Consider the following 23,274-nt stretch of genomic DNA (forward strand, 5'->3'; position numbering starts at 1 on the left):
CCTGCACCGCCTGCACCGCCTGGATCCCCTGCACCGCCTGGATCCCCTGCACCGCCTGCACCGCCTGGATCCCCTGCACCGCCTTCAGCTGGGACTGATCCACCAGCTGCGCGAGTGGAGGAGCGCGCCAACAAGCCCCTTTACCGAGTGGACACTAATGGCTGGTCTCCTCTCGTCTGCAGCTGTCACTTGTCTCTGGTGAGGCTCGTCTCGGCGCTGCGTCCTGCCGGAGCTACGGGGAGAGGATTGCCCGCTGCGTGACATCACCACATCTAATCTGGGGCCGCTCCGGTCCCGTGATTACATCAATGATTGCGTTTGTTGCTGTTGCACCTAATTGATTTAATAGGATTAACCGGGAGACCGCGGGGCCTCTCGGCGGCTGGATGGCTCTTCGTTTGTTTGTTTACCTCTGCTGATTGAGCCATGATGGTGAACTGAGCTTGAATGTGCGTAGCTCGACAATAAGTCAGCAACCAGGCGATCCGCAGGTTAACTCATCCAGACTAGTGTGTATGCTGATGCTGGATGTAATAAATCAACTCAAAAATAATCTAACAACGCAGCATAAGCACAGTTCTCAGTAGACAAGGCACTTCATTTAATTCACATGCAATAAAAGCAGACGGTGCCATTAAAAGGCAGCCAGCTCAGTTAGTGTGTCAAGTGCCTCGGTCACTTCATTATCATTTCACAGCCAGGTCGTAACCTTACTTCAATATTTCGTTTTTTAGCGTTTGAGATTCAAAATGTTTGCTCCGAGCCGAGCACGTGCTGCTGCTCCTCCAGCAGTCTTCCTGTCAAAACCGACAGACCACGCCCCCACCGTGACGTCAGACCATCGCAATCGTCGCTGTGATGCGAGATTGTGACGAGGTAAACAAAAAAAAAAAAAGGTCATTAGCAGTTCCTTTTAGGTGTATATTAAATGTAATAAAATATAAATGATAAACTATAAATGTGAGTGCGGGGTGGAATAAAGTGTGAAGCATGATATCTGTCATTAAGTTAGTCTTGAGTTTTTGACAGACTGAAGGGTGATGTGATAAATGCACAAACATTTTATTGATTTTAAAGGCCACATGATTTTTCACATTTTCAACGTAGAAGTCAGGAGTTAACAGGACAACCAGTGTTTCAAAAATCATTCTTCCAAAGATATATATTGCAATTTAAAAAAAAAAGAAATACAGTATTTACAGGTTATTTTCTCTATAGTTACAATACGTGGCTAAATAGCTTTTGTCTATATTGCTTGTGACACGTCAGAGTTGTTTTTGTATTTGCACTACGTTGTGTTACAAAAGTGAACCAGACACTTAAACAACCATAAAGTGCTCCTAAAGATGATTTTCACTGAGTTGGGGACAAAGAAGGAATTCTAATGCAGAATTAAGCATCGGACTAGCTCCTAACAAAAATACCAAAGACATTAACATTTACAGCTCAGTGAATGACGCAGTGTGACATTTTACTTACACTATGAGGCTAAACATTGAATTCATGTAATCTGTTTTCTCTTATTCTCATACAACAGATTATTAATAAACCACTTCAACAAAAACATTTTAATCAATCTTACTACCCTAAGGAAGGAATTTGACTGTAGGTGACACTTTACCACAGGACACATCAAAACTGAATTATTTCATTCATACATTCAGCGGGTCACTTAATGCTTCTTCTCTCTTCTTTGTACCAGAAAACTACAGTGTGAAAAACTGAGTTGCGTGCTGCCAGAAAAGAGCAGCATGGAGTGTTGATCTCTGGTCATTTGGATTTCATCCACAGGCACATTTGGTGAGGCTCTCAATGGCCGATGTCACTTGTTCACATTTAATGATGGTGATGGTGGGACAGGCAGCTGCCTCAGAGAGGCGTGAGGTTTCAGTGTGAGACTGAGGTCAAATATCCCAGTGCACTGGCTTTTGTACCGGCAGGAAGATGTGGGGGACTATTCAAATTCGATCTCCGGTTCCAGATCCTTCTCCAAATCGATCCAGGAACGTTTCTTGGCACTGGGGAAGTCCTTCCCTAAAGCGCCTCGCGTTAACGGCCGTGATGTGTTCATATCGCCGGTTAAGGTGTTCTTATCGGGGCTTTTAAAACGTGAAGACACTCTGACCGGGCTGTCCTCGTTGGAGTTAGACAGACTTTTTCCTTCTCGTGCAACTACACCCCACGGGTGTGCGGACTTCTTCTTCTTCTTCGGAGGCCTTCCTCTGCCTCGCTTCACTGGCATGGGGCTATCTGCTACGTCGCTCGCCATCCCCGGGCTGTGCCCGGCTCGTGTCCTGCTCAATTCCACAGATTTTTTTCCACTTTGAACCTCTTCAACCAGAATAGACGCTTCACGTTTCCGTCTCCTGATCTCCTCTAGCACAGCGGACACAGGGGGACCAACGCGGTTCTTTGGAGGCCTGCCTCGACGGCGGCAGACCACAATAATAGGATTGCGTACAGCCTCTGCCGAAGTAGGAACCTGCCGCACGCCGTTAAAACTCAGACGGGCAGCTGCCAGTGGCACCGTGGCTCCATCCTGTTTGTTGTCCGCAGCTGGCGCGGCTGCCGCAGGCACATGGATTGATTTGTTAAGGATGGCGAGCTGAGTCAGGGGAGTTGTTAAAGGTGAACGCTTTGGATCAGAATGTGAAGATGTAGTTTTGTCCTGCTCCAAAATACGGCTGCTTGCTGAGCCCGAAAGGTGATTGGATGAAGAACAGCTCTTGTCCTGGTTCTTGGAGTCCTCATCAGGAGGCTGTGTATTAGCTGAGCTGCTAATCGCACTCTCTCCTTCCTTCTGCTTGGCCTTCATCAGCATGAGCGTGAAGAAGCCTGGTTTACCAGCTGTAAGAAGATAAATATATATATATTTATTTAATAATATTATAATTACACATTTTAAAGGAAGAATTAGACCCAGGGTGTAAACTGGATGAATTCATTTATTTAACAACTTACTTGGTTTCATAGAGGAGGGAAGTATGAGTCTGCCGGTCTTGGAGCGGATCAGAGGAATAGAAAAGGACTGTGAGGGCTGAGTGAAGGGGTTTTGGGGTTTGGGTGTTGAAAATACAGGTGAGTCTCCATCCTGCGCTGCAGTGACCTGAAGTGAAGCTGGACCCGATGGGACCCGAGTCTGGGATTTGGGCCCCATGCCCTGGGCTGGAGCTCCAGGTGCCTCCTGCTGGTCCTCGAGCTTCGACTGCTGGTGACTGACCTGATTCTCTACCTGCGCTGGGGCTGCGGTGGCTTTCGCCGCCGCCGGGGAGGACGCGGCCTTAATATGATGCCGTGGTGCGGACAGGGGCTTGGGTGTGTGCACACTGGATTGGGCCCTCTGTGGCTTCGGCTGAAGCACGGCAGTCGTTTGGTGCACATTCTTCTGGGCTGCAGCTGCGTGTGGTTTGGCCTGAGATAGAGCCGCGAAGAAGTTAGACTGCAACAGTGGCATTTGCTGAAAGTTGGACTGGGAAGTGGTGTCTTGCAGAAGAGCGGCTCTGGACTGGAGCAACTTTGAAAAGAAAGGCTTGAATTCCATCGTCTTCTCTCTTATTTTTTGCCTCTGGCAGATATCCATCAGCTTGCTTTTAATCAACATCACAGGCTTTCCTAAATAAATAAAAAAGGTGAGGTAAAATGAACACACTTTATTTTACTGTTCATCCAGACATGAGCAGCTGCGTTTATTTATCCATTTTTATCAGACGTCGACACGCAGCAACAGAAATTGTACGTACCAGACAGAAGAGAAAGCTTCTTCACATAGTCAGCATGAATCTGAGTCAACATCTTCTTCTTATCCATGAGAAATTTGGAGGTCTCCGTCAGGTGTCTGATTTCCTTTTGAGCCTGCCAAACAGAGACAACGACAGAAGATCGTGACGAGGGCTGTGAATAGATTATCTCAACAACCTTGGTAAGGGGGTAAACAGTTTGTGTTGGCAGCCGTGTACAGATCGACATTATGCACCAGCATTGTGGAAAACAATTATCCGTCATTCCTCTTCTGCGACAAATGGTTGCTAAGAGAATTAATGTTTACTCACAAACTCCACGGGCATATTGGAGAGCTTTTAATAAAGCCAGTGAAGCGCACGTGACTTGTCAAATCACTCTTAAATAACTGTCTATAACAGACCACTTATAAAATGTCCATTTTTTTTAAATTATGTGTGTAGGCTGGAAAAATAAAGCTGGACTTCTCTGCATGTTTGCCTCAAAAACTAGAAGTGGTAAAACAAACAGAGTTACTGGAGAAGTGTTTGCATACAAACACTGAGCTATTTTCTTCACCGGCTTACTGCTCCGAGTTAAAGAGTCGTACGTGGACACATTAATGGCTGAGGTGATTTCTCACGTTCGACATATTTCTGTGACCCAATGAGAATTTTGAAACATTTGAATCAAAATATAATGACAGTTGTGGGGTTGTTTGATCGGGCCACAGTCCTGAGGTTGCAGTTTACCAAAACAATTGTTAAACTCTTTTAACTCGGATTATTCCTTCCTCAGTCATGAATATTTAACGTGACAGAGAAACACTTCTACATTAGGGAGTTTTAAAGTACCTTTCCTCTCTATTATGATAACTGCACTGGCCAGTGTCTGGCTCTCTGGTGGGTTGGCTCTGGTGCTAAAGCTGCTTACAGCAGTGCATATATTTTCATTTGGATACTCTAGATTTAATCTTTATGTTTTTTCCAAATAGAAAAAGGGTTTCTGGCAGTTTGTGGTAGGGCTGGGCGATATATCGAGTTTTTAAAATATATCAATATATTTTCAGACACGATATAGGATAAGACAATATCGTGTATATCGAGATTTATGTTGCGTTAAAATAACGTTATAATCTTTCTTTCGCGGAGCCGCCAATTCGCCTGTTTCTCCTCTCCCCGTCTGTCCCTCACACAACTTCGCCTGGCCCCGCCCCTCTATGAGCCCCTCCACTACCCACTCACTCACACACACAAGTCCTGCATGCAACACCAACACGGACAGATCCAAACGAGAGGAAAGCAGCCGAAGAGTATTACAAATACTGGCTCGATCATTTGGAGATGGATTCAAAGTTTCAGATGTGAAGAGAATCCCGTAAACAGGTTGCAACTAAAAGTTCGAGCATGAGGAATCTCTACCACCATTTACAACAGCGCCATAAACCGCAGTACGAGGAGTGTGTAAAATGTTGCAGCTTCTGCACCGAAACAAACGTTGCAAGCTTCATTCAGCCTCGCTGTGCCCTGTTTGCAAAGCTCTGTGCATTCTGTGATGCAAGAAAGGAGCATTTTTTAAATATAATTATTTATTGTTATTTAACAAACAAGTTTATTTTTGTGTCAATTTCATGTACATGTCGGGCAGCTGGTTATTATGTGACATTTTGCACATGGTGATTTGACTTGGAAATGACTTTTTTGTTATTTCTTCTGGCCCATCTTAATTAAAATAAAAATATTAATAAAACTGCCTGAGCATGATGTGGAACTGACCAGTGCGAGGTGGTGGAGCCTGGGGGCCTTGGGGTCGCTCTGAAGGACCTTCTGGAGTTTGTCAAAGAGGTGCCGCTGGTCAGAGCGTCTCTGCCTTTCCAGCGCCGTGTGGTTCTCTCGCCTCCTGTTGTTGCTCGTCAGTTCATGGAACATTTGATCCTGTGACTCCTGTGATCCATTGACAGGGGCCTGCTTCAAATTTGCGACGGCCATTTCTTGTTCTGCTTCCTCTACGGTCTCGACGTCCAATGGCTCTTCCTGAAGAAAACAGCGTTCAGAAGACGGTTTTGAAGCTGTAAATATGTCTACGAGATCATATTTGTTAATACAAAACAACTGACATTTTTGAACCATATTTCAAGAAAAAAAAAAGTGAACTTAAACTTACATCTTCGTCTCCCTCTACACAGTAGTCCGAGTCTTCGGAGCTTAGGCCCTCTGATAGGAAATCAAGCACCTTTTTGCTGTTGGCTTCATCACTCTGACCTAAAGGCATCTTCTCACCATGTACCATCTTAGATGAGGAGCCAGGCTCCAATGATGTGCTCGAAAGGGCTTTACCTGCATTAAGAGTGTCCAAGCCAAGCCAATTTGCATCTAAACCAAAATTAAACAAAGCATCTTTGTGTGGCAGGGATTTATCCACACCAGCCACGTTTGTAGTGTTTACAGTTTCTGATCGTTGTGTGGTTGAACTAGCCCCAGGCTTTGGGAGTTCAATGAGGGTGAAGCCCCCAGGCAAGGTAATGCCTGGTGGGTTCTGGCCTCTGGTGCTCTGGCCGGCTGGAGGGCAAATCCTGAATGAATAGGTCCCTCTCTGTCCGAGGAAGTTGGGGGTTTTCAGCGCGGGGGAGACGGTGAGGGACACAGGCGAGGACGTGGAGCTGCTCAGGAAGGGTCGGCCTGAGCTGAGTTGGCTCGAGATGAACGACTGGACGGCCTTGAAGCTGGAGGAGATTTGAGGCTGTGGAAAGGCGATGGATCCTGTTCTGCAGGAGTCAAGCCGGAGCTTAACTGAAGTGACAAAACAACGCAGGGCAGGTTGGTGAGACAAAGAAATGATTATGATGATGCCTGATTAGAAATATTCCAAGTGTGCAAATCTTTACAGTGAAATCCTGGAGAATGGATTAAAATTAATGAAATTAAAAAAAAAAAGACATGAACCTTGGTTTGGACTTACAGGTGTGAAAACGCCCTTAGTTTTATCTTAAACATCTGCTTGGTCACAGAAACTAGATTTACAAGCAGTTCATTTATGTGTGGTAGTGTCGTTTCCTTGGATGCAGCATCCACAGGTGTGTGTTGGTGGACCATAGCACACGTGGCTAATCGAAACTGAAAAGTAATCAACAACAGAGAAAATCTTACCTGGTGGCTGCGTTGCCATCTCCAGATCAGTGGTCCTCCTCGCAGTGATCATTTGAGGGACTGCTGCGTTTGCAGATTTCACATGCAGAGTACCAGGAGTGTTGTTTTTTGGTGAAGAGTCAGGCTTCTTGGAGTGTTTGTGAAAAATGTCAGCGGGAGCACGCAGGCGGCCCGTGACATAGGCTGCGAGGCGGTTGGCAGGGTGTAGAGATCCTATGCTTCCCAGCAACAGTCGGGCCTGATTGTAGGCTTTTCCATTTACCTGTAAAAGGAAGAAATATAAACTGTATAACCATATTAAAAGTGTTAGATAAATGGGGTGTGGGTTCCTTGACACTGACCTGTATAAGTCCATATGCCTGGCAGCCAACAGGCTTGGTTCTGGCTACCAGTCTGCCAGCAGGTAAAACTCCACTTAGGAAGGGCGTGACGCCCACCCGCATCTCTAACCCTTCAGCTTGACCATCGTCCTCCTCACCAAAGCTTTTATTGGAAAGCTTTTCCTCATCACTGTCATCAAATTCCTCCTCCTCTTCTTCACTGACCGTTGATGGTTTACTTATGTTCACCTACAGGAACATGGAGTATGGAGATTAAAAAAAAAAAAATCCAGTTATGAAACGAGGGCAGGCGTTACTTAAGAACAACCGCTGAGAGCTTATCATTTTCCCAGGCTGGTCTATTTTGGACTTGCTGTTCTTTGTAACTGATCATGCAAATAGCCATTAAGTCAGTAAGTAAAAGGTGAAAAAATATCTTCACTATTACGACGGCCAGGACAACAGCAGAAGTATTTCTTAGACTGGCGATGCAGCATTTTCTTTGTGACTATTCAAATATCACAACATGCAGATGCAGACTTACCCTGTAGGTGACGAGCGAGCCACTGGGCTTCTTCATGAAGATCTTGGCGACGGGGCAGATGAGGTAAGGTCCTACGCGGAAACGCCGAGACAACCTGTTCTGGTTCATGCGTTGACATAAAGCTTCCAGGACCATTTTGTGGTCTGTGTCCCACTGGCACGCTGACTGGATCTGTATTTGCTTCTTTGCATCGGCTTCACTGGCTGTTGTTTCCTGACTGGTCTTCTCTGCTGAGGGACAAGATGATGTTTGGTTATGTATATGTATATGCAACAGTCTCGTTTCCACAAACAAAATTATATTATGTATTAAAATCATCCCGCTGGTTTCTTTACCTGCTGTCTTAAGAGTCTTTTTAGACCTTGGGCAGTGTCTTGGCGGGTTGTCAGCTGTCCTCTTTGGCAGTTTTGTCGTGGCGTTTGCTGCAGACACGTCGAGGATCTTTTGCTCTACAACTTCTGGACGAAGCTTGCTGTTGAATTCTCGAACACGTGCACATGTCATCATGCTCTCCAAATATTTATACACGGGATCTTTGTCTTCCTCGTTTATCTGAAATGATCAATTGTAAATCAGTTTTAAAAAAGGGACAAAGGGTGGAAGAAAAAAAAAAAACAAGCACACATTTTTACACCATCATTTAAAAAAAAAAAATCTTACAACTTCCATTACTTATAGTAGTATTTACAGAAACGTAATGTATGAATCAAGAGATTTTAGTGCAAAGATTTGGAAAAGCCTCAGAAAAACCAATAAAATAAAGATTATATTTTACCGGCTGCACTGGACGAGTTGCGCTGCTGCGTTTCAGAGTCTTTGCCGAATATTGAGGAGTTTTGGGGGCGAACAGCGGCTCTGGATCCACATCGTGAGTGTTGCGGTTCCACAGTTTATTAGTGTGGGTGCTTGGGCGAGGTTGGACCGCATGTTCCTTATTAGTCATGGCTGGGGAGGAATAAAAGCATCTCATTAACACTTTCGTCACTGCGGGTTGTGAGCAAACAGAGCAGGCAAATGGAAGTGGAGACTCAAATGCTTATAATGATATTTGAAATGTTAGGCCCTGTCAAAGAAAAAATCAATTAAAAGTCATACATTTTCAAAACCATCAAGAACCACTTTGAAGGCCCAACAGTCCTCTTGTCTATCAAATCACCAAATTGCACAATGCACAGACTCATAGATATCAGTCCCCTAAATACACCTGCCTTTTTTCATCAGTATCCATGCATTATACCCTGGGGAAATCAGTGAAAATATAAAAAAAACACCAAATCTCGTAATGTTTCCATTCATTGTTTCAAGAGTTATCCAGTTGACAAACACTCCAACAAACAAACCAACAAAAGGACATAAAATATATTTTAAAAAACTATGATCTTGATCTTACAGTAAAGAGGTTGGATCTGTTGTTCGCTCTCCCCGGCAGAAAGCTGCATGGTGATCTTGCGCTTGAAGCAGTCGCAGCCAAACATGCAGCCAGGCCGCCGACAGTGGAGAGGACCCCTGTTCACATGCTGGAGGCTGGAACACACGCAGCCCAGTCTGCAGAACTCCTGAGCACATTCAGGTCGCCCATCGTCATACTTTGGATGTGAGGGTACTTTAAAGCCATGGCTGTACAGCATCTGATTGACAGCAAAAGAGAAGACAGACAACACAAATTACTTTCAACGTTTTTTTTCTCAGTTTGAAAAAAAAACAACACAAAAAAGAACGACATCAGAACAGACAAAAGCATGCTGCGTACCTGTTTTGTCAACATCACAGACAGAGCCACTGACAGCCTGTCTGCAGTCAGCTGCGTTCTGCTCAGACCCTGGTTCAGGGGCCCGAGCTCCATCTGCCACAGCTTGAGCTCGAACTTGGTGAGGCCTGGAGGTCTGTGTGCCATTGCTTGGTTCTGCCCGGGGCTCACTGTTGGTCTTACATGAAAAGATATTTATATCAAAAAAAGGCCTGGGGTTACGAAGACTAGGCTGTCATATGTACGTCTCCTCAAAGTAAGCGTGTTGCTTTGGCAGCAATAATATCAAGCGGCCAAAGCAATTCCTATTACCCCCAAACTAAGATGAAAACAAGAACACATCTTCAAAGGCAGCATATTTATAAATGATGTCATTACAAGAAGAAAGTACAAATGGAAATAAATGTGTAAAATAATGTTTTCCTTTCCTCTAGCTCAGGGGTAGGAAACCTCCAGCCTCCAGGTCTTAAATAGCCTGAGAGACAATTTATAACTCACAAAAAAGGAGCTTTCATGACAGTAAAATCACATAAAATAGTAGACTAACGTGTCCTTGCTTACCTCTGTGAAACGGCACTAGTGTGAGTAGACCCAGCAGCATCCTTAGCATCACCCGTGGGCGAGGCTCCGGGCTGTGTATGTGAAGATGACGACCGCGGCGTGGACGGAGCTTCGGCCTGAACAGGTGTAGCAGGGCGGGGCAGAGGAGGAGCCTGTGACGTCAGGGCAGAGTAGAGATGGGGTTTGTGGGAGAGGGGACAGGGTCTGTTGGAAGCGGCGGTTCGATGCTTGAGTACACTGTCCAGGGTCTTCACATAGCTGGAGCCTTTAGCGGGAAGCTGATATGCCACGGAGCCCTCCGGGCTGGCGGAGAAGGCAGCGGCCCGTTCGCTGATTTGCTGGGCTTCGCTTTCCAAGTACTCGTCCAACATGTCGCTGCAGAAGGCAGATAGGTTCTTTTGTAATCCTTTTGGAGAGGAAGAATAAAGAGACTTTAATTCATCAATGGGGGAATAATGAATGAGACACTAATATATTCAACTGGTTTCAGTTCAGTTAATCTTTTAGTAATTACAAGACAAAACTAATCCCACTGAATGATAAAATGGGGGCACCGCAGATACTACAACAAGACGAACAAAGCTCACCATCACAGTTAGGAGCCGGTTCTTTTCTTTTAATGAACTTGTTTCTCCAGCCTTTGATTTTTGTCATGTCACATGTCTTCCCTGTGCGGGAGATGAAGGGTAATCCATTATCTGTGGAGGAAACATACTGCGTTCAGCCTTCAGTTAAAGGACACAATGTGGTTTAAGTAATCTTGTATCTTGCTCACAAAAAAGCCCACAAACAAACAGACATCACAAAACTCCTCGGTAGAGGAAATTATGTTTATGACAAGACATCACTGTCAATCAAGTGTGCACAAACTGTCAAAGATCAGTTCATCTCACCACCAAGAGCCTTGGAGTTGACGTGTTCTGGTAGGTTTGCTGGAGCTGGAGGTAGCGGCAGATGAACCCCGAGATACTGCAGGTCAATGGACTTGGTGGGGTCCAGGGAGCTCAACTTCAACCCGACTAGCAAGGGACAAAAAGGAGTCAGAGAGAACATATTCACATTACTTCACTTGGTATAACCGCGTCAGCCACTAGGATGTGTGTGTGTGTGTGTGTGTGTGTGTGTGTGTGTGTGTGTGTGTGTGTGTGTATGTGTTGTAAAAACTCACCCTCCCGCAGCACAGGGTGGATGACCTGTCTGTGTTTGACAACTCTGAGGTCCTGCAGCAGGACAGACTCCATGCGGGCAATCTTCTCCCCGTCGGTCTCCGGGATCACCTCCACTAAAACAATCACCACAGAAATGTTTACAGGCGGATCATGATGCACTGTTATGTGAGAACAATAAACTAGGTTACAACAGAATAGTACATGAAATTACATGTTCACCTGTTTGCTTCAGTTTGTTTGGAGTCGTCAGGGAAACTGGAGATGCTGATGCTGTGCCGTTTGCTGGCATGTTCCTGATGTGAACCTCAAGAGCATCCTGTGAGACACAGGGACCAATGAAGCCAACACTTTACAGAACTTTTACCATGGCCCACTCCCTTTCAGATACATGCTGACACCATTTGTTGTGTTTTACCTTTGAGGTGAATGACACAAACAGCAGGCCCTCTACATCATCCAGCTCTGGTTGCAAAGCGGCAGTCAGCGATGGGCTGTGGACGACCGGGGGAGGGGCGGCAGCAGCAGCAGATTTCCACTCTCTTTGCCGGTAATTCGCCCAACGCCTGCTCATCTTCTTCCTTCTCTTGCGGGTCCTCGGCGATGACCCCAGGGTCGACGTCGAGGGAGCAGGAGCTACTTTGGGGCCTGGCCGCAACTTTGAGTTTACCCCGACGTTGAGGTTCTCTTCCACAAGAACTAGCTCACCAAGGGCGTGTTTGCCTCTGATACAGGGGACGTACGGTACATCCTTATTTGAAGGTGCCGACATTATGGGCTTCAGGACAAGCCTGGTCTCTTGCACATTTGGGATGGGAGTCGTGACGCAGTGGTTCTTTGTGCTGCGGGACACGTGAAAGGGAATATTGTACATGGATACTAAACATAGAAATTTATGAATGATATGAAGGATTGAATGATGCTTTCGATCAAAAATATATTAATTTGTGATGGCACCACATGTGGCGATGGTATTTCAATAAGCTGATTCCAGCAGATGAAGGGACTACTTTATGTCCCATGTTTGCCACTGAATAACAAGCTTACATTCTAATATATGTGACTCCCAATCCTGCACCTGATAGCTTCATCCCAAAGTCAGACTTGGGTCCTTAGACAGTGGTAATATGCCTTACAAACGTTAAGAAGCAGGTTTGCATTAAATGCTGATTTTGGTTATGTGAATTTTGTCACAAACAAATCTCAATCAAGACTGTGGAACAGAAGTTTGCTCAAATTAATGGCAGGTCGACATTCTGTAGAAATGGTAGCTTCTTTAATCAAGCCTTGAGAATTTATTCTAATGAATTATATAAAAATATTTTGGATACTTTAATTACATTTGTATTGTATGTATGCTGACCTAATACTGCAGTTATGACAGTATATTGTCCAATGGTATATACTAGATTAACATCAATGTGGTGCAAAGGAACCAAATCAGACATCAAAACCAAAACTTACCTTAGATCCACAGCCGCCTCTTTGCTTTCACTTTGTTCTGAAACGTCAGCCCGCGTGTCTAACCTCACCACGGTTTGAGCGTCTGTGGCAACCCTGTTGAGGCGGGGGTTGTTCCCGTTCTCCCTGAAGCCTTTTGCAAACGGGTTGTAGTTAATTTTCAGCTGGGTAATCCGAAAATTCTGGTAAGTCGTCACAGCCATAAATTCCGTTTGTGGAAAAGTGAAGGTCATGCTCTCCGGCCCCATAACCACAGGCTGGTCAGGTGTGGTCACAACGTCTTCTGGGACAGGGATCACGTGCAGCCGGGGAATGTAGCGATGCATGGAGTGTAGGATTATGTGGTTGTCCTGGTCCTGAGAGTTATTGGTCAGTTTGAGCTTGTAGAAAGACACCAAGCTGCCCATCCAGTCGGAGCCTTTGCAGGTTGAGAAGTGGTGGGCGAAGGCTCGGATCAGACCCTGGGCCTGGTTTTCCGCCGGTCCGCTGATCTCCCACTGGGATCTGTTCCAGCGGTATTTGTACTGGTCAGATGGAACTATGGACAGGACCAGACTGTACTGGCACTCAGGATCTAAGCCCGCGAGGCGAAATCGGCAGTAAGGGAACATGCGGCGCCCCGGTTTAGTGAGAATCATCTCCGTTCCACAGCCATGGAACTGCCTCCACACTTTGTTATTCTCCAAAGTGACAGTGACGCCTTTGAAGGTCAGCGTGTTGGAATAATCACTTTCCAAGTGCAGACTGCCAAACGTGGTCGACGGCACCTCGGACAGCAGTGGTGGCGGTTCGGCAATGCTGACGAGGCTCGTCCCCGTGCAGTTTAAAGAGTCTGACGCAGACGCTATGTATGAGGTAGCTGGACTTGTTTCAACAGCCCCTTCACAGTTATGAGGGGACGATGCAGCCGGCTTGGCTGGGCTGGCTTCAGCGGGGGACGAGAGCGCGGAGCTGCAGTCATTGCTCGCCATGGAGATGGCTCTGTTCTCAATCACAGTCTCATCAGTGAAATTAGCCATAGTGGGAGGAAAATGAGGCGTTGAAACAGGGACGGTAGGAGGAGGAGCGTCAGTCGGGCTCCCCTTCTCATCCTCCACTACATGGGGGTCCTCCATGGGTGCGAGTTCAGAGTCTGGAGCGGGCTTATCCAATGGCAGCAGTTCTTCCATCTCGTTTGACAGCTGATAAAATAATATAAGAATAATAGTGTCATTCATGTATGTGAAGCCAAAAACATTGTTTTTTTTAACGAAGCCAACAAAAACAATGACAGCTCATTCGAGCAGAACAAACACTGGCTGAGATTAAGAAAGAAAGAAGAGCCACTAAAGATAAATCAAGACATGTAAACAGTTAAATGTTCAGCAATCAGTAAAACCTAGAATGTGCAGCTCAGCTCTACTCTAAAAATTAATTATATTTGTTTATCTGTTTTTTGGATAGTTTTCCATGTTAATTAACATTCACATAAGTTCAATTCATTCTTTGAAAAAAGATTAACAATTTAAAGAGCTGCTGAGAGCTACCTGTAGAATCGGCAGTGCTGAAACATTAGATACCATAAATGACAGATCTTGGATATGCTTGGCTGATAATATAAACATGGCCGCCTTAATTCAAGATGCAACCGCATTTTCTGTGCAATCAAATTCAGAAATTAGATGTATAAAGTCAATATCAAAGCGGTTGTTTTTATATAAAATAAAAATTGGAGGGCATCCAGGTTTCTAAGATTGCGGTTTTTAAAAAGCACCTGGGAATTTTTTCAAAATATCTGTCAAACAGAAATTCAAATAAGAATTAAACCATCGCTGAGGATTTTTTTAGGATAGGCCATACCCTCCTGAAAGATATATCAGCTGCTAATGGAGAAATTATTATTTATTTACAGCCTTGGGCCATAGCTGGTCCTTTGAAAAGCTGTTGGTGACTTGCTCTAATGGATGTAAAACATTTATTTATCAAACACACATAGACAAAATAAATATTTCTTAGTTAGGGTGTGACGTCGTACGAAGACTAAGTTTTTGTGATGATGTTGCATAGAGTTATCTGTAAGGTCACAGAATTGAAAACATTAAATGCTAGATGATATCTGGTCTACATCTCTTTCTTTTTTTTAAACACCAATTCTGAGCTCTTGGAGGAAAGGGATAGTAGCCCCCTCCCCTTAGCTGGCTTATATATACATTATATCACGTGTCTGATTCTACTTATATATACGTTTTATAGATGCACAAGACAACTTATGTCTCAGACTTGGTGATAGTTTAACAATGTATCTTGGCTGTCCGACAAAGGTGGACTTTGCCCGAATGAGGTGAGCTGTGATGTGACTGACCAATCGGCGGCCTGGTGTCGCCCAGCTGAGGACATGGCTGTAATGCTCGGACAGGCCTGTTGTCCTAACTACAGATAACACACACACACACACACACACACACTCGTACAGGGCATCGTGTCCACCTCAGTTTGCAGCGCCACGTTAGGTCCTGTCCGTCGACGACAGGGGACAGAGCTACAGAGGGAACCTGCTTCCTCGTCTGTTCGTGCACTGACCACACGGTCACACCGACACACGGCCGCTGTAGTTGAAGGTGTTAGCCGGCCGAGCGAACGACTACCGGCACATTTACGACACAACCCCCCGGCTACTCTCCCTGGAACCAGTTTTCCTTCCAAGACATGAAGCCGCGCTGACAACTGAAGTTGCTCGGCAGCGTCTCCTCCTCCTCCTCACACGCCGCGGGGAGGGAGGGAAGGCCGCCTCCGCTCCACCGCTCACCAAGTTGGAAAAAGTTGCAGGTTCCACTGACGCCTCACCTCGCGCCGACCGGTGGAAGCCTCGTGGCCCGCGGCCGCGACGCAGTAACAACGTTCCCGGCGAAACTCCAACTGTTGCGCGTCGCAGTCGAGGAGCGCCTCGTCGAATCCATCGAACGCGAACTGGCAAATGGAGGCCGAGAGCCACGCTCGTGTGCTCGCGTCGAGCGACCCGGGCGCGTGCGCGCAGCGGAGTCACAGGCGCATGCACAGCATCACCCCCCTCCGCCGGCGCGCGAGGCGCGGCACGGCACCATCCCGCGGAAGTGTGCGGTGGGTTCTGTCCTCGCTTGTTCCCGCGAAACCCGTGAGGACAACTCTCCGCAAGTTTGCGTGGAAATGTTTTCCGTCGCGTTATCCCTGCGCCGAGAGCAACAACACCTGAGACTTTCTCTGTTACCTTTTTTCTTCTTTTACCTTGGCGATCACATCTCCGTGTCTCACCCTCTCCGGAGCACACGGTCACACTCCTCTTTGCCCCTCGACACACACACACACACACACACACACACACACACACACACACAGTGCTCTCGTGCTGTGACGTAACACGTCCGCCATGGCGGTTGAGCTCCAGTAGCCAATACGAACGCTCCCTCCGGAGGATTTTAACGACCAGTTTTTTTGCTCGTCGAGGTTAAATGACCCGACCACGCCGCCGATTAGAAATACATTTAAAAAAGTTAGCTGTTGAAATAGAATAAGCAGCGCAGTGTGCATGTTGAGCTCCCCTGAGACAACCTGTCAACACTGACCCGTGCGCTGCGAAGCCACAACCCCTGGATAAGCTTCACGATAAGGACACTGACTCCACAAACTCCGGCCATGACCATTGTTTCTCTGTCAAAGATGGCGACGAGAAGTTGCGGTTAAAAAATCATAATAATGCATGTGTGCGTCAACAAAATGCAACAAGCAAATGGTTAAAATAGAATGAGTCAATATCAATAAGATAGTTAAAAGTTATTGTCTCTATATTTACCACTCGTGTTGTACAGTAAGTTGAAGCATGGCGATCGTTGGGTGGTGGCTATTTACTGGGTGTCAGTTAGTTACCTGTGTTGGCTTTGAAGCACAAAGTCTTTACAAAATGATAAGATACACACTTAGTCATGTTTAGCCTCTATGTGGCCTATAGCCGTAACATTTAGGTCTAATGTGCACATGGATTTGATTGATATGGAATATTACACATGCAGCTAATTTAATCCCTGATCTGTGAATTATGCACCCCATTAGCTGAATTATACAGCCTTTAATTTATTTTATAGTTGTCTTAAAGGGCAGCTGGACTCGACGAAATTAATGTCTTTTTTTATGGTGTTTTAAAAATATTTCCGCGTATTTTCCCACAAACTGAATCGCCCCCAAAATCATATGTCTAACCTTGCAACAAATGATGGGAACCAACCTTCTATCTGGCGACAGGGTGAGCCAACCAAACATTGTGCCTGCCGCCCACAGCTGAGTCGACATATATTCATGAAGGTGTGTGATCAGTGGGAGACGTGTGGGGGCGAGGAGGGATGGGGTTGCGTTCAATGGCTCCGTGGTCCGTGTAAACATCACTGAACGAACCAATAATATATGAGTACATGTGGCGAATATGCATCGCAACTGCTGCTTATGCGTGTGTGGATTCGACGCCAGATTACATATTAAATCAGAGTAAGTCATGTCATCAGAGGTATTTCTCGCCTGTGGCATAAAACCCCCCAAACAACGTGACTTTTCTTAATTTAAACGAAAAGGCTTCATCGTAGTGTCATAACCCAGCCTATTGAGAATCAAAATAAGAAAATGCCCCATTTTCTAACGTGACATGTATTTGTGTGAACCAGGCGGGGTCTGTCTAACCGCGAGCAGGAAGTGGGAAAACAGTTCACCCCGTCGTTTGTGTTCCACGTGGATATCTCGTGGTGATGCGCCTCACGTTCAGTTAATCCTGTTGTAAAAATATGTGTATTGATAATCCAACCTGTGCCGCTATACTGCTTTGAAAGACTATGAACAAGATGTGTAGTATTCGCGAGGATTGGACTTTATAATACTTTTACACACAAGCTGTATGTCAAATAATAAATGCATTCATATTAAGACAATAGGCAATTATTGTGCACAAAGCAAATCCCTTGAATATGGCTGTAATATCCACCGCAGGCACCTTTTCCATTTCCCAGGTAACAATAGATGTGCTCCGGATGAACAGAGTATTTGTTATGCATTACACATAAAATATTCACAATACAATTCAAATACTGTAGCCTATGACTGACTGGGTGGATGTTTAAAATACACCTTTAATTTGTGAAAATGAAGAAATTAATCATAACTTTTTTTCAGAATGGGGATACTGAAATAAACACAAAACCGTTTTATACTTTCTGTTTAACCTCTTGTGACATTGTAAAAAGTCTGACCATGTCATCATCAACTTTATTTCTTGAAATGTAGATTGTGCAACCTGCTTGAAATATGTCTATTAAGATGCTAGTGAAATAAATTCATTAAAGTCATTTGTGTTACATAACAAACAGTACAGTTTGTACCGACAGCAACCAAAATGAGATGTCACTGAGACAAAATCAGAAGTGGCAGCGCAGACAATGAACAATGCAAAGACTCTGTATGACCTTTGTGAGTTCTGTCACAAATGTCCAACCAAGTTTAAAATGATCATGAACCGGCATAATAGCCTATTTAATCAATCATCACCAGTTTAAAAACAGATTGTAAACATTCAGTGTAGATATTTTTATAACTAATAATTAAAGAGATCCCAAAAATTTATCACAGACTCAGTAGCTCACCAGGACTAACTTGGGACCTGTGTCTGATCATTTTCACTTTCAATAGAAGTCTGTTCATCAACGTTACAAAGCTCAGGCCACAAGCGTAAACCTCCCTTTGTCTCGTGTCAAAACAGAATCAATGTTACTTCTCAGTCAGGTCACGGGTCTCAATGCATATGACATGTCACAGGACAAACCAGTCATGAATGAGACGGCTCGTCAATAACTGTGCACTTCAGCGTTCGGCGGCTTATCTTATCCACAGGTAATGGAATAACTGCACTTACACCCCAATGAGAGAGCAGCAGATGACTGTAAAGAGTGACTGGGTCAAGATACAAAATGTGCTGCACCTTACTCGACTGTAAACACAGGTCATGTTGTTCTGTGCACAACAGTGTCATTTCCTTTTACAATTTGAAAAAATAAGGCAGTTTGAGCTTGTGAGTCTGAATTTATCCGAGAGGAGCAGAGACTTGTTACGTCTTCAGCGTTTATTTGCGGTTGCATCGCACCACATGAGATACACTTGCCCTCCTCCTACTGGGAGGCTGTGAGAGAGCTTCTATAAACATTGTGTTTTTCAGGTTATGACAGTCATTTGATGCTTTTGTCATTCAAAAGATGCATTTGCATCTTGTTTTGATAAATAAATAAATAACAGAATGATATTTTGGGACTGGAAAATACACAAAGTTGTTCACTGAAGAAATAAAGATTATCTGTTCAAAAAAAATGTGGTAATGTTAAGTGCTGCTCCCCTAAACTGACACAGAACGTTTAGTAACATTATCATAATTATCACATGTAATGTGTCATTTTATAACACATTTTAGTTGATAAGCTCAAGAACTTCTCCCTCTTATTCCTGCGTGATATTTCTTCAATAAAAACAAGACATCACCATAAATTGAAAAGACATTTTCTGACAAACCTGGCCTGACGAGAAGCTCTACATTACTTCTTTATAAAGTTTTTCAGCGAGAACAGGTTGTTCCCTATCCCGTACATATACGGACTGATGGACGTGTAAGACGATGAGATGAGGAACTCCATTTCAGCCCAAAAGGGATGGTCAGCGGGGCTGGAAGTCAGCTGGAACATCAGGTAGAGAGTCCAGTCTACCTGGAACAACCCCATAGCGGCCAGTACAGCTATCATGCTCCGCTGAAGCCCCGGACCCTTACTCTTCCTGTTGGGCTGGCTCAACGCGCTCACACTCGCCACTGATGTAACCCTCTTCCTCTGGCCCAACAGCACCATGATGATCAGGCAGCTGGTGCCTGTGATGATGATCAGGGGCAGCAGGTTGCACAACATGACGAACAGGTATTTGTAGCAGCGGTTGATTATGGGACAAAAAGTTTTACTACACTGAAAGAAATCTGGTGGGCAATTGTTGGTGGATGTTGTGTCATTTTCCGCATGGCCTTGGACGTTTATGACAAAAATGGGGAGACTGAGCAGCGAGGAGAGCATGACACAAACCCCACTCACCATCCAGGCTGACCTGATGCTGTCCAGCCAGATTGGGAGACTGACCCTTTTATCGGCGTCCCTCAGCTTTTGGTAGCGGAAGATGCAAATGAGGACAGTGAAGAGGATGCTGCTGATTTCACCAAACACAGTCAGGAACTTGAGGGTGCGACATTGCCAAGTGCCCGTGGTGGTGATGGCAGCCTCGAGGATGATAATGTCATAGATGTTCATGATGAGAATTTCCTCCAAGTTGGCTGTGGCCAGTCCGAGGAGAAAGAACTCAAAGGACTTCACTCGGGAGATCTTGGTCTTGATGATGGAAAGGATGAGAAATACATTACCCACGATTCCGATGCAAGAAATGAAGATTCTTAAGCCCAGGAGGTTGACAGAAAAATCACTCATTGTTATAAATAAGCTAGATCGCACAAAAAAAGGCACTTCTGTGTTGTTGTTGTCGAGGATGTTGGGAGAGATATGATTTGCCGCATCACTGACCAGACACCCTTGTTATCAAAATCTCAAAGGTGGCAAGAATCTAGATCGGTGTTTGGCTGTGCTCATTATAGAGAAAGGAGAACAAGAGGATGCTGGAAACATTGAAGGGTGGGAGTCATTATAATTTTACCTTTGAGCTTTTCCAAGCTTCATCTTGAGACCAGCTCTGAGTCTGATTTGAAGGACGTGACATGTTTTTCCACTGGCTGACATCACCGAATGCAATATCCCTTAACGCTTATCATTTGACGCTCGTTCTTCACCTCATTTTTGTCATTTTGTGGTTTAATTCACATGCTGTACTTTGACTTACAATACTTGAACCTTCTCAAAAAAAATCCACTTAATGGTATCTCCGATAACAATTTCAACTTTTAAACCAATTGTAAGCAGTTAACTCTACTATTATTCCTCTCATTAGCTAAAGATGAAAGAAGTTTTGAGGAAGCACGTCAAAGCTCTGTACAGAGAAAGATAGATAGCTGACAGGTGTCAGCTGTGTTTATAACCGTAGGTACTGGTTAAAACTTCCTGTTCCCATTTAAGGACAATGAATTTACAATACAGTTTGAGGTCAGTATAATGAGGCTTGAATAAAAGCACAGTACTCTCCTTCTCATAGGGTCGAGATAATGTCCAGAAGTTAAAGGAAAAGAACAATGTGTCTGGGTGTGTGTCGACATGTCTGTCCCCTGTGTGAATGTGTGGACGAGCAGAGGGAAAGACGTCAAAGGACAGAGGCCTGTGGACCCTGCTGTTGACACGGGACAGGTTCATGTTCCAGCTTGTCTCTTTCCCTCTTTTCCACTGTCTAGTTAGCAGCCGTTCTCATCAACCATCCTATGGCCTGATTCAGCTTAATTGTGAATCCCACAGTGTGTGTGTCTGTGTGTGTAATTAAGGATAAGCCCTACACTGGCAGTGAGTGGGTAACGTACGTGTTGCGTAATGCGCCTGGACAGCTTAGTCCTTTTTTATTGTCCAATTATTAGCAATCAAAAAACCTGATCAAATGGCATATACTAGTTCCATTGTTTCATCAGAATAAGGTGCCAGACAACTCATTGGTTTCTTTTAAGATTATGCTTTATATATGCTACAGGCTTTTTAATCATAATCATAGTCCCAACCCCATGCAAATACCACTGTTATTTCAGTCTCATGCAGTTGGAGTTTTCCTCAAATCACAATGTCTTCCTTATTTTGGATGTACACTTACTGTATTTAGGTAGGCACAGTGTTGCTTTGGGCTACATGTCAACATGCAAAGGTGTTCATAATGACAATGCTAACATGCTGATGTTAAGTAAGTATCACGTTTGCCATGTTCACTGTCTTAATTGAGTGCGTTAGCATGCTAAAATTTATTAATTAGTACTAAATACATAGTACAGCTGAGGCTGAAGGGAATGTCATTAGTCTTATGGTAATGGTCATAAACCAAATTATTGGACAAATTCAGATGAGATGTTAAATCAATCAAAACAATCATTTCCTGAGGGGCACATGATTGTTAATTCTTGAGACTCAAAACAACAAATGTCAACCCCATGGTGGCGCAAGAGGACAAAAATATACTTCATCCTCAGGGAACCATGAATGTATTCACATTTTAATGGAATCCATTCAGTAGTAATTAATTGGTGCCAACTTTGAACAAAAATAGCTGCATTTGTTATTTGCAAGCTTCAAAACTTTTTTTATACCCCAATAATCTGGCAACAATGGTCTGGACCAAATTGATCGAAAGACCATTCAGCCATAACAACAAAGTCATCCCTGAAGCTGAGATGTTATTTATTGAGGACCCTATTGAGCCTGATTTCATCCCATGACACATACACACAAGCTACTTTGACATGTCTGGGACCCTCCTATTAGTTTTTTTGGCACCCGATAGGATGATGAGAGTTACAGTACCATCATTCCTATTAGTTCAGGTAGTTTGGTGACCTGTGATTTAAACTCCAGTGTGGCTCCGCCCACCTTCAACCTGAGCAGAGGCCTAATCAACTGGAAAACAACTGGGTGAGTGTGCAGAGCCTTTAAATGCTGTGGCAAATTAATATTGCGGAGATTAACTCATCCCAATAATATTCAAATATGTGCTGTAAAATGTTTCAAAGTGGATTGAAAGCAGGGAGCGCAACAGTGACAAAGACACCAACTGTTATTCTGTATTCAATTTCTCATGAACTACACCAAAAAGTATAACTGATATCAACTGGGTAGCTTTTTTTGTATTTATGCATGACATTGGATGTGATGTATGGTCAGAATCTGGCACTGGTGTAAGTAATGAAATTAATCACCAAAGATTCATTATTAACACCTGTGGTTTTATGGAGTTTCTTTCATTTCTTTATTCAAGGGAGTGGCCTTTCATTTTGTCCACATAATTTCTATATTTGACGTTCAGATTTGGGTAGCACATCTACAGCTATAACGATGAGTGCAGACGATCAGTTTTGAGCAGCAGCTAAGCCAATTTGCATGCAACGAGCTAGTTTTGAGAGACACGGGCGGGGTTATGAGGCTAAGCATTGCAAAATATGAATGTGAAATGAAGAAATAATGCTCTCAAGATGAAAAAACGCGCTCTTGAATAAACATAGGAGAGTATGTCCACATGGTTTGTCTACGATGTCGAGTCATAATGTCTGCTATTTATTAAAATGTATTTTTTATTTACTCCTGACAGATTATTCCAAATGGAGACTTGGCCTTGTACTTGACTTATCAAGGAGTGACTTGAGAGACTATAGACTTAAGAGTGCAAAATGTATTTATTAGACAGTGGCTACTCTTCCTGGGTTCCCCACAAGTTTTTAGACAAAAACGTGTCAATCAATAACAGAAGACACGTCAATATACATCCATATTCAATCCTAACAAAACACTCAAGCACCCAACACAACCACTACGGCACGTAACAACCGACATCAAATCGAAAGCCTGACTGCTCAATATCAATCCTAGAGAATGAGAGAAACTCAAACCACCACTAACAGCTCTCTTCA

General features: G+C 44.3%; 2 protein-coding genes across 8 annotated transcripts; both read right to left on the reverse strand.

Annotated features, from left to right (window-relative positions):
- Positions 1-1,031: 1,031 nt before the first annotated feature.
- Positions 1,032-16,335, reverse strand: magl (MAX dimerization protein MGA-like). Of its 7 annotated transcripts, none has more exons than XM_035617077.2 (20): positions 15,903-16,335; positions 12,666-13,843; positions 11,620-12,043; positions 11,424-11,520; positions 11,204-11,317; positions 10,929-11,054; positions 10,623-10,733; positions 10,036-10,441; positions 9,478-9,652; positions 9,118-9,355; positions 8,503-8,672; positions 8,063-8,279; positions 7,728-7,957; positions 7,205-7,432; positions 6,864-7,125; positions 5,881-6,506; positions 5,493-5,750; positions 3,741-3,852; positions 2,962-3,612; positions 1,032-2,847 (listed from the first exon to the last, which is right to left on the reverse strand). In XM_035617077.2, the coding sequence occupies exons 2-20, from the start codon at positions 13,829-13,831 to the stop codon at positions 1,955-1,957; spliced, it is 6,504 nt and encodes a 2,167-aa protein (XP_035472970.2). In that variant the 5' UTR covers positions 13,832-13,843; positions 15,903-16,335; the 3' UTR covers positions 1,032-1,954. The 7 variants fall into 7 exon arrangements, with proteins under 7 accessions (XP_035472970.2, XP_035472965.2, XP_035472969.2 ...); XM_035617072.2 differs by having other exon boundaries at positions 15,886-16,335; XM_035617076.2 differs by having other exon boundaries at positions 15,486-16,335.
- A 2,899-nt stretch (positions 16,336-19,234) lies between these two features.
- Positions 19,235-20,161, reverse strand: LOC118290627. Its single transcript, XM_035618405.2, has one exon. It carries the CDS (start codon positions 20,159-20,161, stop codon positions 19,235-19,237), a length of 927 nt encoding a protein of 308 aa, XP_035474298.2.
- Between the last annotated feature and the right edge of the window lie 3,113 nt (positions 20,162-23,274).

The sequence above is a fragment of the Scophthalmus maximus genome, chromosome 18 (assembly GCF_022379125.1).
Source record: "Scophthalmus maximus strain ysfricsl-2021 chromosome 18, ASM2237912v1, whole genome shotgun sequence".
Classification (NCBI taxonomy): Eukaryota; Metazoa; Chordata; class Actinopteri; order Pleuronectiformes; family Scophthalmidae; genus Scophthalmus; species Scophthalmus maximus.